Here is a 12,900-nt window from a genome sequence, read left to right as displayed (position 1 = left end):
GAGTCAGGGATAGGGGGCATCCCTGCTTTACTCCAATAGTGGAGTGGACCATGTCAGACATACCCTCAGTGGTGCGTACCCGCCCCATCACTGTCTTGTATAGAGCAAGAATACCCCATATCAGCTTTGTAGGCACACCCATGTCTTGTAGTCTGCGTATAAGTCTGGCTCTCGGCACTGTGTCAAAAGCTTTGCGGAAATCCACAAAGCTACAATAGATACTCTTGCCATGGTGTCTACCCTCCTCAATAATAGCTCTAAGTGTCAGAATCTGGTCAAGAGTGGAGAAACCTCTCCTAAAACCTGCTTGCCGTGGTGCACTTAATCCCTCTCGCTCTGCCCATCTACTTAGCTCCTGCTCAAGAACAGATGCATACAACCTAGTTAATGTGTGACCCACCATGATGGTGCAATAATTCCTGGGAATCATGGGATCTCCTGACTTGAAAATAGGCACAATCATAGACATACTCCAAGTCTCCGGGAAGCCTTCATACATCGCTCGATTAAACATCATAGCCAGGAGCTCTGCAAGTATATCTCTGGCATGGACGAAGTGCTCTGCTACTAGACCATCATGATCATGTGCTCTCCTTGTCTTCATCTTGTCATTGGCTTTCCTTACCCTCTCGGCAGTAAAGAAAGAACATGTCTCCGGGCATGTCTCTAGTGGGTCCGGCAAAGGTGGTTGCCCTGATGCTGTGCAGAGAGATGTGACATATTCCCCCCATGTCTCAGTGGAGGTGACCGCTGGTGGTGGTGAATGCTCGTGGAATAGCCTCCATGCTTCGCCCGAGTCCTGACTTATAAATAGCTGATATAGATCCCGCTCTAGTTGAGATAGATAGGCCCTTTTCTTTCGTCGCACTAGGCGGCAAAAGAGAATCTGTGACTGTCTATGTGTGGTAATACCCATGAGCACTTCCCTCTATAATTTGATCCTCGTCTCTCTGCACTCCTCATCATACCAACTGTTCTGGGGCATGCTCCCAGATCGTCTCTGTGTGGGTTGGCTGTGGGGGTATGCCTCTGATGCTGCATCATGGAGCGTCTCTGTCAATATCTGAGTGAGTTCATCCGGGTGCATAGCTGCCTGTATATCTCATCCATGTACACAAAATCCGTCTCCCTCATGAAGGTCTACCGAGTGTGTGTGGGGACCTCTCCTAATGGAGTTGTGCTCAACTGAAAGGTCAGAGTGAAAGACACAATAGCATGATCAACTGCTATTCCAATTGGCCTAGTGCCCGCCATGAAATCCTGAAAGAATGGAATGAGACTTGGCTGGGCCATAATATAATCCACTGTGCCGTCACCATGTTGGTGTGGAAAGCAAGTAAAACCTCCAGCTGTCGAAAATCTTTGTAGGCCATTCACAATGGCCAATCTATGTGCGGTTCCCATATCTATCAAGTATCTGCCATATTCAGTGTATTCCTCATCTTGTGATAGTCTGGATAGACCCATCTCTGTGACGTCCAGCTCCCTAAGCATCTCTTCGGAAGTATCATAAAATATTGTCTGGTGGTGGGTAGTCTTAGCATGAAATACCCTAGTATGATAATGTCACCATCCTTGGAAAACTCCCATATGTCATTATCCAAAATAGCAAAGGGGGATTTTCCTCTAGGTGATGCATATATTGGCGTACTAGGAGGAAAGTAACAAATAGCAATGTAGAGGTATCTGCCCGTCTCTGCCCTGAGCCTCACCCACATGTACCTAACCTGTTCATCCTTGCGTGCTATATAAATCAGTGGCTGCAGTTCCTCCCTGAATAGAACTGCCACTCCCCCTGAGCCCCGTTCTCGATGCTCCGATCTGGTCTCCTGTTTGCAAGCTCTCTCCCATCTATATCCGCTCACCTGTGGCATGGATTGTCCAGGTGCTTGATGCATCTCAGAGTAGAAAATGATGTCACTCCCCGTGAAGCTATCCTCAAAGGCCCCTACATCAAGACGGAGTGACCCATTACAATTCCAAGTTGCCATCTTTAGTGTGGTCACATGAGTCTCGCACCGTCATGCGGAGCGTCGCTCCAATATCACCACATTTCCATCCCTATAAAAAGCAATCTTCCCCTTTTCCCTTGCTGCTCTTATTTCCGGCATTACTTCTTGCATATGAGCAATCTGCGAGAGGGTGAGGTCAACTCCAAGAAAGATGCCAGTCTTCTTTAGAGTCGGTCTCTTCTTCAAGAAGTCTTGCTTCGCTTCCATGGAGGGGAAGCGGAGAATGAGTGCCCTTTCCTTCGAGGTTTCTCCGTTGCTCCCACTTTTCTTAGTGCCCACTCTCCAAGCCCTCGTATGCGTCTGATGGCTGACTCCCACCAGAGTCATGAGTTCTTTTACTTCTGCTACGCGTGCGTCGAGTTCGTTAATCGTACCTAGGAGGCGGCGATTGATCTTGCTGATGGACTCGCTCAATTCTTCTTTGCATTTTTGGATGGCATCCTCCACCGGGTCATCCTTGCCATTCTGCTTTCTCATGATTGATGGGCCGCAACAAAAAAAGGAGAGGGGTACAGAAGTGAAAAAAGTTTTTTGTTCTCTCTCTCTCTCTCTCTCTCTCTCTCTCTCTCTCTCTCTCTCTCTCTCTCTCTCTCTCTACGCGAGCAGAGACTCTCTCTCTACGGTATTCATCTCTTTCTCTCTCTCTCTCTCTCTTTTTTTTCTCTCTACGCGATATTCTCCTCCTCTTTCTCTCTCTCTACGCCACTTTTTTTTCCCCTCTTTCTCTCTCTACGCAATTTTTCCCCTCTTTCTGTCACAAGATGGGCACCACGTGCCAATAGAAAAGAACAGACAAAACAAACTTTTAGCACTTCAATAACAACTGAACTGAAAAAGAGAGACGACACGCGACACGGAGTGGCGGAATTCCACCCCACAGAGTATTGGCCCCAAACCTTGGCACCCCTTTCGGTATTTCTTTATATTGCATCAACTCAGTACAAGCCGATACTTTAGACTCTACACCTTCTCCAGGTAGCATGCCAGAGAATGAGCCCTAACCTCATATTTAAAGGCCCTAGGTCCCAAAAGCAGTTTTACATGAAAAGCCTTCAAACTTAAAAGCTTTTGGTCCAAAAAGCAATGCATAAAGCTGTCAGCATAATTTATGAAAATCCGTACAGCTGCCACGTCATCAGCCAGAGCAAAACGCGGAAATCCGTACAGCTGCCACATCATCATGTCAGTGCAATTTTTGAAAATCTGTCACGTCATCATGCCAACGCAATTTTTCGGGATATCTGTCTTTTGTGTGCGTGTGTGAGAGTACTGCTTTATTTTAATCCTTTATGTCACTTGGGGCCCCATTGAACGGGGTCCCCATAAGTTGGTAGGACTTCTTCTTCTGTTACTTGTTCTTCTTAGGGTTTAGGCCCCTCGGCCGACATCTGCAAGTTGGCCCCCTTCTTCAGGGCTTTGACACGTCAGCAGTTTATCTCCCCTTCTTGAAAGAGAGTAATTGTCCGCGATTACAGCATATCTGCAAAACAACTCAAGTTAGCTCAAAAATTTCCGAGGGACAATCAATTTGCTCTTTTTATCAAGGAGTTAGCTTCTCCTTTCTGCTCTTTTGATCAAGGAGTTACCTTCTCCTTTTGACTGTTTTGATCAAGGAGTTAGCTTCTCCTTTCTGCTCTTTTCGTCAAGGAGTTAGCTTCTCCTTTCGTCCAGATCGGAACTCTTGATATTCCGGCGTAGTAAAATTAGCCATCACACCCAGACCGTACTGATCTTCCACGGGTGTCTTGATGCACTAAAATTACATACCCAGGCAATCTCATCCAATTAGGAATATTCAGTAATTGACACATCACAATGCAACACAAATGCTTATATATGCATGTTACAAGACACAACAAACAGCGCCGCTGAGCACTCCCCCGAGACAAACGGTCTGCAGTATGAAGCTACTCAACGACTACCTCGTCACCCCCCCCCCCGCAAATAACCTAAAAAGGTCTGGGCCATGAGCTCAGTGGACTGTACAACCCAACGCTCCCCAAACCGCAGTCTGCGTCGCTTGGAGGTTCAAGCATACAACCAAACGCTCCCCAAGCATCGGCCTACGTCGTTCGGAGGTTTTCAAACATACAACGAAATGCTCCTCAAGCATTGTCCTGCGTCGTTTCGAGGTTCAAACAATACCAGGACATTATTTCTCACTTCTCCACCAGGGAGTAAAATCACCAATCAATTAAACCAATATTAAACCCACAGTCAAACAATTCAAATCGGCACCAAGACAGGTTCAAAACAGATACCATCCATTTCAAACAAATTTCAAACAGGAACATCAAACAAGTTCTCAAACAGATTTCAAACTTAAAAAGCAATCTCGACATCAGTCGAGCTCGAAAAGTCGACCGACTTTCCATCCTGGAACAGTGTTTCTTTGGCGGCAATGGTAGTCCCAAGAGATAGCAATCACACCGAACCTCCAAGGTCATCTGCTCGCTAGGGTTTCCATGGCAAGCATTTCAGGATACCCCACTCTGCCAGAAGTAGCACTCCAAAGGAAGATGTTAGAAACCATATAACTTCTGGCAAATTTTTTTATTACTTGAAAGCTTGCCAAGTCCTTGGAAGTGTGCGGCTTAGTAGCTATAGACGTCTGCATGGCACTATCTCTGAGAAAAACAGCAGCTCGAAACAAATCTTGAATCCTTCTCTTGCGAGTGATCTTAATGGCTTATGCCCTGTAAGACATGAGCGGTGAACAAGGGAGTGCGCCCGATGCGTGATGAAGTAAGGGTGGGAGTGGCTAATAAGTCCGGGTTGGAGCGCCAAGATACCTCAAATAAAATTCCAATAGCTCTATCTGCTCTTTTGTAGGACCGGTATGCTTTCAGAAAAGCACACGCCTGATGCACTCATACCACTGTCACAAGACGGGCACCACGTGCCAATAGAAAAGAACAGACAAAACAAACTTTTAGCACTTCAATAACAACTAAACTGAAAAAGAGAGACGACATGCGACAAGGAGTGGTGGAATTCCCACCTAGAGAGTATTGGCCCTAAACCTTGGCGCCCCTTTCAGTATTTGTTTATATTGCATCAACTCAGTACAAGCCGGTACTTCAGACTTTGCACCTTCTCCAGGAAGCATGCCAAAGAATGAGCCCTAACCTCATAGTTAAAGGCCCGAGGCCCCAAAAGCGGTTTTACATGAAAAACCTTCAAACTTAAAAGCTTCTGGTCCAAAAAGCAATGCCAAAATCTGCCGGCGTAATTTACAGAAATCCGTACAACTGCCACGTCATTAACCAGCACAAAACGCGGAAATCCGTACAGCCTACCACGTCATCATGTCAGTGCAAGTTTTGGAAATCTGCCACGTCATCATGCTAGTGCAATTTTTCAGAAATCTGCCTTTTGTGTGTGTGTGAGAGAGTCCTGCTTTATTTTAATCCTTTATGTCACTTGGGGCCCCATCGAACGGGGTCCCCATAAGTTGGTAGGACTTCTTCTTCTGTTACTTGTTCTTCTTAGGGTTTAGGCCCCTCGGCCGACATCTGCAAGTTGGCCCCCTTCTTTAGGGCTTTGACACGTCAACAATTTGTTACACTTTCTCTCTCTACGCCACTTTTTTCCCCTCTTTCTCTCTCTACGTTACTTCCCCCCCCCCCCTTCTTTCTCTCTCTACGCGTTAGGTTAGCGCTGGGTTGGGGGGTTTGTAGGTAGAGCATGAGGGAGCAGGGAACGGGGGCAGGGGCAGCGCGATTGTGAGTAGCGCGAGGGGAGGTGCTTGCGTGTACGGGGGGGGGGGGGGGGGCAGGGGCAGCGGGAGAGAGAGAAAGAGAGAGAGCGGGGGCGCAGGGGCAGCGGGAGAGAGCAAAGCGAGCCGGGGGGGGGGCAGAGCAGGGGGCAACGAGCGGGCGAGCAAGGGCGAGGGAGAGAGAGAGAGAGAGAGAGAGAGAGAGAGAGAGAGAGAGAGAGAGAGAGAGAGAGAGAGAGAGAGAGAAATGAAATGTAATATTAACGTCTTCAAAAGGCCAAAATGACCTATGAGACCAAACGATTACATGTGATGAATCTAATACCAAGTCCGGGTACAAAAAGTACAAAGAACTAAAAAGAAAATAGTGGGTAGGGGTGGGGTGAAAGCTAATACAAAGGGTGAGTTGATACAATGGAGATCTCTGACAGTCGAGGCATCATATACATATACATCAGAATCCAAAGAGAGAGAGAGAGAGAGAGAGAGAGAGAGAGAGAGAGAGAGAGAGAGAGAGAGAGAGAGACATGAAATGAAATGATATATTAACGTCTACAAAAGGCCAAAATGACCTATGAGACCAACTGATTACAATAATGAGTCTAGTACCAAGTCTGGGTACAAACAAAGAAAACTACAAACTAAAAACTGAGATAGGAGTGCTACCGACTCCTATGGGTGGCTGGTAGGCTGAGCAATGGTATCATGCCACAAAGGTACCAGTGGGGATACAATATAGCAGTAGAATGAAGCCTATCCTGATCGACACTCTGGGTGTCGTGCTAGAATCCTGTGGATCCTCTACCGCAATCTCCGCTGGTGCTACGTGGCTCCCCTCCTCACGCTAGAGAGAGAGAGAGAGAGAGAGAGAGAGAGAGAGAGAGAGAGAGAAATGAAATGATATATTAACGTCTTCAAAAGGCCAGAATGACCTATGAGACCATCAGATACAAAGTGGTGAATCTAATACAATGTCTGAAGTACAAGTACAAAAAGTACTGAAAGTAAAAATGAAAACTGAAAATGAAGTGTGAAATCTGAAATCTGAAAATGTAGAATAGGCCCTCAATGACAATCTGGGTGTCGTGCTAGAATGCCTCTGATCCTCTGTTGGAGTCTCTGTCGATGTAGTGTGCTCCTGTGTCTCGGTCGTGGTCGTCTCGATCTCCCGAGCTCAATCGCCCTGTCAATGAGGGTGCCTTTCGTATGAATGCGGGTACAACCCTAGAGAGAGAGAGAGAGAGAGAGAGAGAGAGAGAGAGAGAGAGAGAGAGAGAGAGAGAGAGAGAGAGAGAGAGAGAGAGAGAACAAAGCTCTGGCTTTTTGACACTCTAGTGACTCCAGCTATGCTCTATGGAGTTCAGGTATGGGGACCCTCAGTAGACCACCATGGGAGATCTGGCAACATTGATGGATGGAGATGTATGGAGAGGCCTCTGGTCTCTATGATCGCTCGGATGATTCGGGCTAAGGCCTCAGTGCCACATGAGATTATCCGAGCTCAAACCCCCCCACCCCCCCGTGGTGGAGGCATTGACTAGATCAGTATCCTTTATGCACGGTCTATGGGATCTCCCAAGCGGCAGATACGCTCGGCATGCCCTGGAGTCATCTCGACAACTAGCTCTACAAGGCGATACGGCATGTTGGTATGGACAGATGACAGCATGGTTTGAGTCGCATGGTCTAAACATAGATAAACTACCTCCGTTTCAATACTCCCTGGATGCACCCTCCCTGTCTCTCACACGGAGAGAGATCACCAGACTCACACGCCAGGATCTGATTCAGCTAGATACCAGGAAAACATGGATACAGCAGACACAAGAGTTGGGCACGAAGATGGCCTTCTACAGAGAGCATCTTCTCCAACTCATGAAAGATGGCTTTGTGACTAGGCCTACATACATGGATACGCACTTATCTCATGGGATAAGATGCGTTATTGGGCAGATATGCACATCCTCACATCAGCTCCAGATCGAGACTCGCCGTTTTCAAGGGGTGCCAGCAGGGGCCAGGATATGTCACCTATGTAACTTAGAGCCAAAGACAGAGTTGCACTACAAATGTCACTGCCCGGCGTACTATGAGATACGCGGCCGCTTCCACTACCTCTTCAAAGTAGGTTTTGGACCTTTTTCTAGAGTCATGAGATACAAGGATCAAAGATGTCTCGGATTGTTCCTGCGAGAGCTGCGCAGACTTAGGGAGAGCTTGCTGAGGACATCAGGGGAAAGACAATCTCAGAGACGAATCACAGATTTCTTTACACCAGCCAAAGGAGAGCCAACGGAGCAGTCATTACAGCAGATCTCAGAGCCTATTGATACTAGAGGTGCGCTGCTTGACCGAGCCACTGAGCTTGGCAGATCCACACGCCCACGTCCTCGGGGGATCTCCCACTACCGACGAAGGCTGCAACAGAAGATACAGATCACTTTAGCTCGACATGCAAGACGTCCAACCATAGTACTGACCATGGAGGAGGCCGACAGCGACCGATGAGAGATTTGATCTGAACCCACCAAACCCCTGCCCCCCCCCTCCTATTTCCTTTCTCCTTAGTGTTTTAGTGTTAGTTCTTTGTAACTTTGTAATTTCCGTACTCAGACATGGTATCAAATTCACCAGTTTTAACTTTTTGGTCTCATAGGTCATTTTGGCCTTTTGAAGACGTTAATATAACATAACATTTCTCTGTCTCTCTCTCTCTCTCTCTCTCAACGCTTGAGGGGGCATACCCCAAGATAAAAGTACAAAATACATCAAAGGGACTATCCAATATATGTCATATACAATGAATAACACAAGGCTACAGTCTATCACATCTCCTAACATAAACCACTCTATCAAATACAAGAGGTGGAGGCTCTCCTCATACTGTGTCATCAACGGAATTAAGGAATTTGATCTCTATCCATAGAGGAGGTGACAGGTGGTATGCTACCAGGTTCAGCAGGACATGAAGGAGGTTCTCTTGAATGCCACAGAAAGGAAAATGCCAAGGCATCTCAATCATGCAAGCATATATCTTCCCAACGGAGAGATTTCTACTCAAAGAGACCTTTCCATTGGCATCTTGTGTATGTTGAACTAACAGCTAATAGCCTGTAGCTTTAGGACTGTCTTCACTTTCTCCCAGATGACAGAGTCAATCCATAGCATGTAACATTTTGGTCTCACAGGCCACATTATCCTTTTAAAGATGTTAATATACTCTTCCCTTTCCTTTCTACACGCCCATAGGCACTTCACCAAAATTGCTTCATAGATAAGCAGACCAAAAAATTAAAAAAAATGGTGACATTGAGGCCCAGAAATTAAGTACTTTATGAATAGTGAATGCTGGTTGAAGATGCTTGAACCCCAATAATGGTGCACGAGAGCAACTTGTCACAAACTTTAGTAATGCACACCGCTCCCCTGGTTCAAACTCTCTCAATACCTACAAAAAGAGAATAAATTCCAAGGACACTTCAAGCCTTTTCTTATGATCGGACCCTGACAGAACAGATAACTTTCTAACCTCCCAAAATTGCTTAATGGTTCGACTAGTTTCTGTAAATCCACCAGTATATTTTGTATTTGCCTTCAAGTCATCGACATCGAAATCATGTTCTCCACCTGATATTAGCTATGCTAGCCAAAAAAGATCAAAGATGAGAAATAAAATCCTAACACCTGTCATTTCGAGGAAAAACCTGTGATTATGGAGAAGTAGCATCTACCTGATTAAGCTCTCGAGCATTAAATAAGCTAAGCCAAGCTGGGGAAATAATATCAGAAAGTCCTCCCGAAAATGCACTGATTAAGGGTTGCATCTGTACGCTCACCAAGAAAATAATACACTGTGAGCCACCTTTGTTATTGCCACACTTGCAAATAAGAGAGATTATAAGCAAAGAGCTGTTGACCTGCTTGTTAAGCTTGTAATCTGCCATGGCATATACATACTGTAGCTTATTCTCATTTGTCACCTGAATCTGAGCCCCTCCAGGTTTTAATTCTACAATTTTTCGCTTACCAAACAGTTCTTCGGTGACTGTAAAATCTAAAGCCAAATCCATGGCATCACCCTCATAATGCTGTTAGGATTTTGCACACATAACATAATATAAGCATGAAGTGAACAAAAAATTCTTCAAGCAAAACTTGAAAGTGATAAAAACATGAAAAGGTTAATATATGCACACATGCCTTACCCATAGTTACGTAATTCATGCTCAGTTCAATACAAATGATGGCATGGCGAACAAGAAGACTAAGATTTTGCCTATTGAGTAACTCAAGAAAAATGACCAGCAAGTACTAGTACGAAAGAATGTACCCAATGTTTCCTATTCACAAAGTCATAGAAAAACACCAACACGTGATCCAATCATAAACAAAGGTTAGTCAAATATAGACAAACCATCGAACCGTAACAATGCACACAAGATACAATAAGCTGCAGCCCAGCAACATTGCTATCAGTATCCAGTGGGAGACATACCGTGGACTAGACGGCCGGACTAGGGCTATCAATATTCAGTGACAGTGGGAGACAGCGCAGATTAGAGGGGTGGTGAACGTGGACCCATGGGCATAGTCATTGACTAGAGGATTAACCCACATTGGACTTTTAGCGACCACTGGACTAGATAAACAAAAGCTCAATTTGTATCCCATTGACATTACAAGCGAGAGAAACTAGCATCTAATAATTGCAATAAAACCAGTAATTTCAGTCGCATAAGAATTGATTCGTCCCGTATATGCATGTGTGGTGTACGTTTTCCACAAGAGGAGAAGTTTGCAGGCTTGAGAGAGAGTGCTGTGTGCTAGTGCTGGGAGAGCCTCAGATTTTTACGAGTTACAACTCTCCTAGCCTAGAACAAAACATTATTTTGGACACATCAGAGCTTTTGATCACACTCCTTGATATCTTTCATCTAATCCTGTCTGGTCTCCTTTACACTAGTCATTGGCATCCAATTATGTACACCGTCTCATTGGATGGAAACTGCTCTCTTTGGTCTACAGGCCCAACACTATCTGCCTCCCCTTGTCTTTGTCAGGCAAGGAGGACACCTCATGAGATTGGATCTCCATCCTCTTGACCCATCTCTGTATTTGATGCTTAAGATTGGATGCCTATAGCTTGGCCTTTGTATGGCTGATTATGACAATACGTAGTTGCTGGGGAAGGTTGGATCTCCAGATTGATGTATCGGCAGAGTCATCTTTGTGTTCCTGCTCTTAAGAAAGGTTTTTTTTTTTCGAGAAAAAGTTCCTTCTATTAGTTAATGAAACTGCCCATAGGGCTACAACTGTAACAGACTTGGACACTCCAAGTCAAGAATCAACCGCGACAGCACCAAATAACCACTTCAAAACAATTCACAGATCACAATAGATTTGCACTGGCCCGACGGAATTCCGTGCCTAGAGATATTGGCCCCAAAGACTGGCGCCCCTTTCGGTATTTCTTTTTGTATTAATCAATCATCAAAGTACAAGAGAGCGGTTAGGGTTTCACTCTCAGACTCTGCGTCCAGATGCTCTGAGAAGTGAGGCCCTCACCACTAATTTAAAGGTTACAAGGGATGCCCAAAAGCAGAGCCCCAAAAGCTTTTAAAATAAAAAGCATCAGTTCTCTCTCTCTCTTAGAGAGTCTTTTTCTCTTTTTTTTATAAAAAAAAGCAAAATTCGCGTCGCTCATCATTTCAAATTTTTTTATTTTTTATTTTTTTATTTTAAAGCCTCCGCGATTTTGGAAAATAGGGTTTCTGGCAGAAATTAGGGTTTCTGCTGTCCACTATGTCATCACTTTGTGACATACCCCCCTCTTGAAAGCATTGTAATCGACCGCGATTACGCCTGCAAAACCGACAAAAGCCATAAACCGTCTTAGCAGACACTGACTGTTAGTACCTACGTACTAGGAACACACATCTAGCACATGTACGAAATCGACAGTCACATCACAGGACATCACATGACATTCAACATTCATTCGGATCTTAGACCATGATTTATCGGCAATGTAGCTAGCAATCACAACTAGGTCCAATCGAGACCTCATCAATGTCCGATTGACTAACCCCTATTGCAACCATGTCTATTCGAGATCAATCAGACCAAAATGCTGCAGTCATTTCGGCATCAGTTCCTGCACTCACAAGAAGTCAAGAACAAATCAGTATCATAATCAGGAATTCCATTATCCAGCAGAATACTGTCAGCTCTCAGTATCCCTGAAGCTCAAAGAGACATCAGTGACTTTAGTATCAAAATCGAGGCATCTGTTGACAAAGGAGCGGAGTAACTCCCCTCTTGTGCATCCCACTGCACCAGATCTTCGGCCAAGCTGAGTTTCTGGGTTCCGTTTGGAGTAGACTATGCTAAACCAAAACATCGAGGTAAAGTTTCACAATCCGAGGAGTATCTGCTAGGTCCTCCTCCTCCATCCACTTCGCATCAAATGTAGGAAAGTTCTTGAACTAAACGAAGAACCGCCTTCGGACTTTACCTTTCTTCGTATCGTCATGTGCCAAGATCTGTTCAGGAACAAGGATCTCCTCGTTTTCTTCCACTTCGGGTTGCTCATCAGGCTCCCCATCATCAGGCACATCACCCTTAACAGGGTTCAAGAGACTCACATGCAATGCATTATGAATCCTCCCAAGTATCTGGCAGTTTCAATCGGAAGGAGACATCATTTATCTTGTCAATGATTTGGAAAGGTCCATAGTATCGCATACTAAGCTTTGGAAAAAGCCTCTCCTTTCCCTTTTTCTTTCGTAGGCGTGCCTTCTCAAAAGTAAGAGCACCCAATCATCCTCCTTCAGTTTCAAGTCGCGACGATGGCGATCCGCTGCCTTTTTCTGTCGTTCTTGAGACTCCTGCAAAGTCTCACGAACCTTGGCAAAAGCCGTATCCAAATCTCGCTAATATTCATCCGCTTCCAATATCTAATCTTTTATGCTCAGGAAGGATGGAACCTTCACATGGCGTCTTCCCCGTCGAAGAGTGTATCATGTTACTATAGGAAAATTCCACCAAAGATAGCTTCTTTTCCCATTGAGTCTTCTGATCTGAGATACAAGACTTCAATAAATCTAAAATCACTGAATTGGCAATCTCAAATTGCCCGTCAGTCTTCAAGTGGAATGATGACGAGAACTA

The 12,900-nt window shown here is 45.2% G+C and overlaps 1 protein-coding gene across 3 annotated transcripts in view; it reads right to left on the bottom strand.

Moving 5' to 3' along the window:
- The window catches only part of UPL7 (ubiquitin-protein ligase 7), a 106,341-nt gene that overhangs the window by 53,611 nt on the left and 39,830 nt on the right, over positions 1–12,900 (bottom strand). The window contains exons 9-12 of one of the 3 annotated variants that reach the window (XM_086496945.1): positions 9,648–9,818; positions 9,462–9,554; positions 9,260–9,367; positions 9,062–9,178 (exon numbers count right to left, since the gene is read on the bottom strand). In XM_086496945.1, coding sequence (XP_086353071.1) covers positions 9,062–9,178; positions 9,260–9,367; positions 9,462–9,554; positions 9,648–9,818 — 489 coding nt within the window. Of the gene's footprint in view, positions 1–9,061; positions 9,179–9,259; positions 9,373–9,461; positions 9,555–9,647; positions 9,819–12,900 lie in introns of those variants that run through there. The other 2 variants (XR_015185985.1, XR_015185986.1) reach the window with 2 other exon arrangements.

This window comes from Adiantum capillus-veneris, chromosome 23, assembly GCF_014529385.1.
Source record: "Adiantum capillus-veneris isolate H3 chromosome 23, ASM1452938v2, whole genome shotgun sequence".
NCBI lineage: Eukaryota > Viridiplantae > Streptophyta > Polypodiopsida > Polypodiales > Pteridaceae > Adiantum > Adiantum capillus-veneris.
Note: the sequence above shows the minus strand (reverse complement) of the source record. Positions and strands in the feature narration are given on the sequence as shown.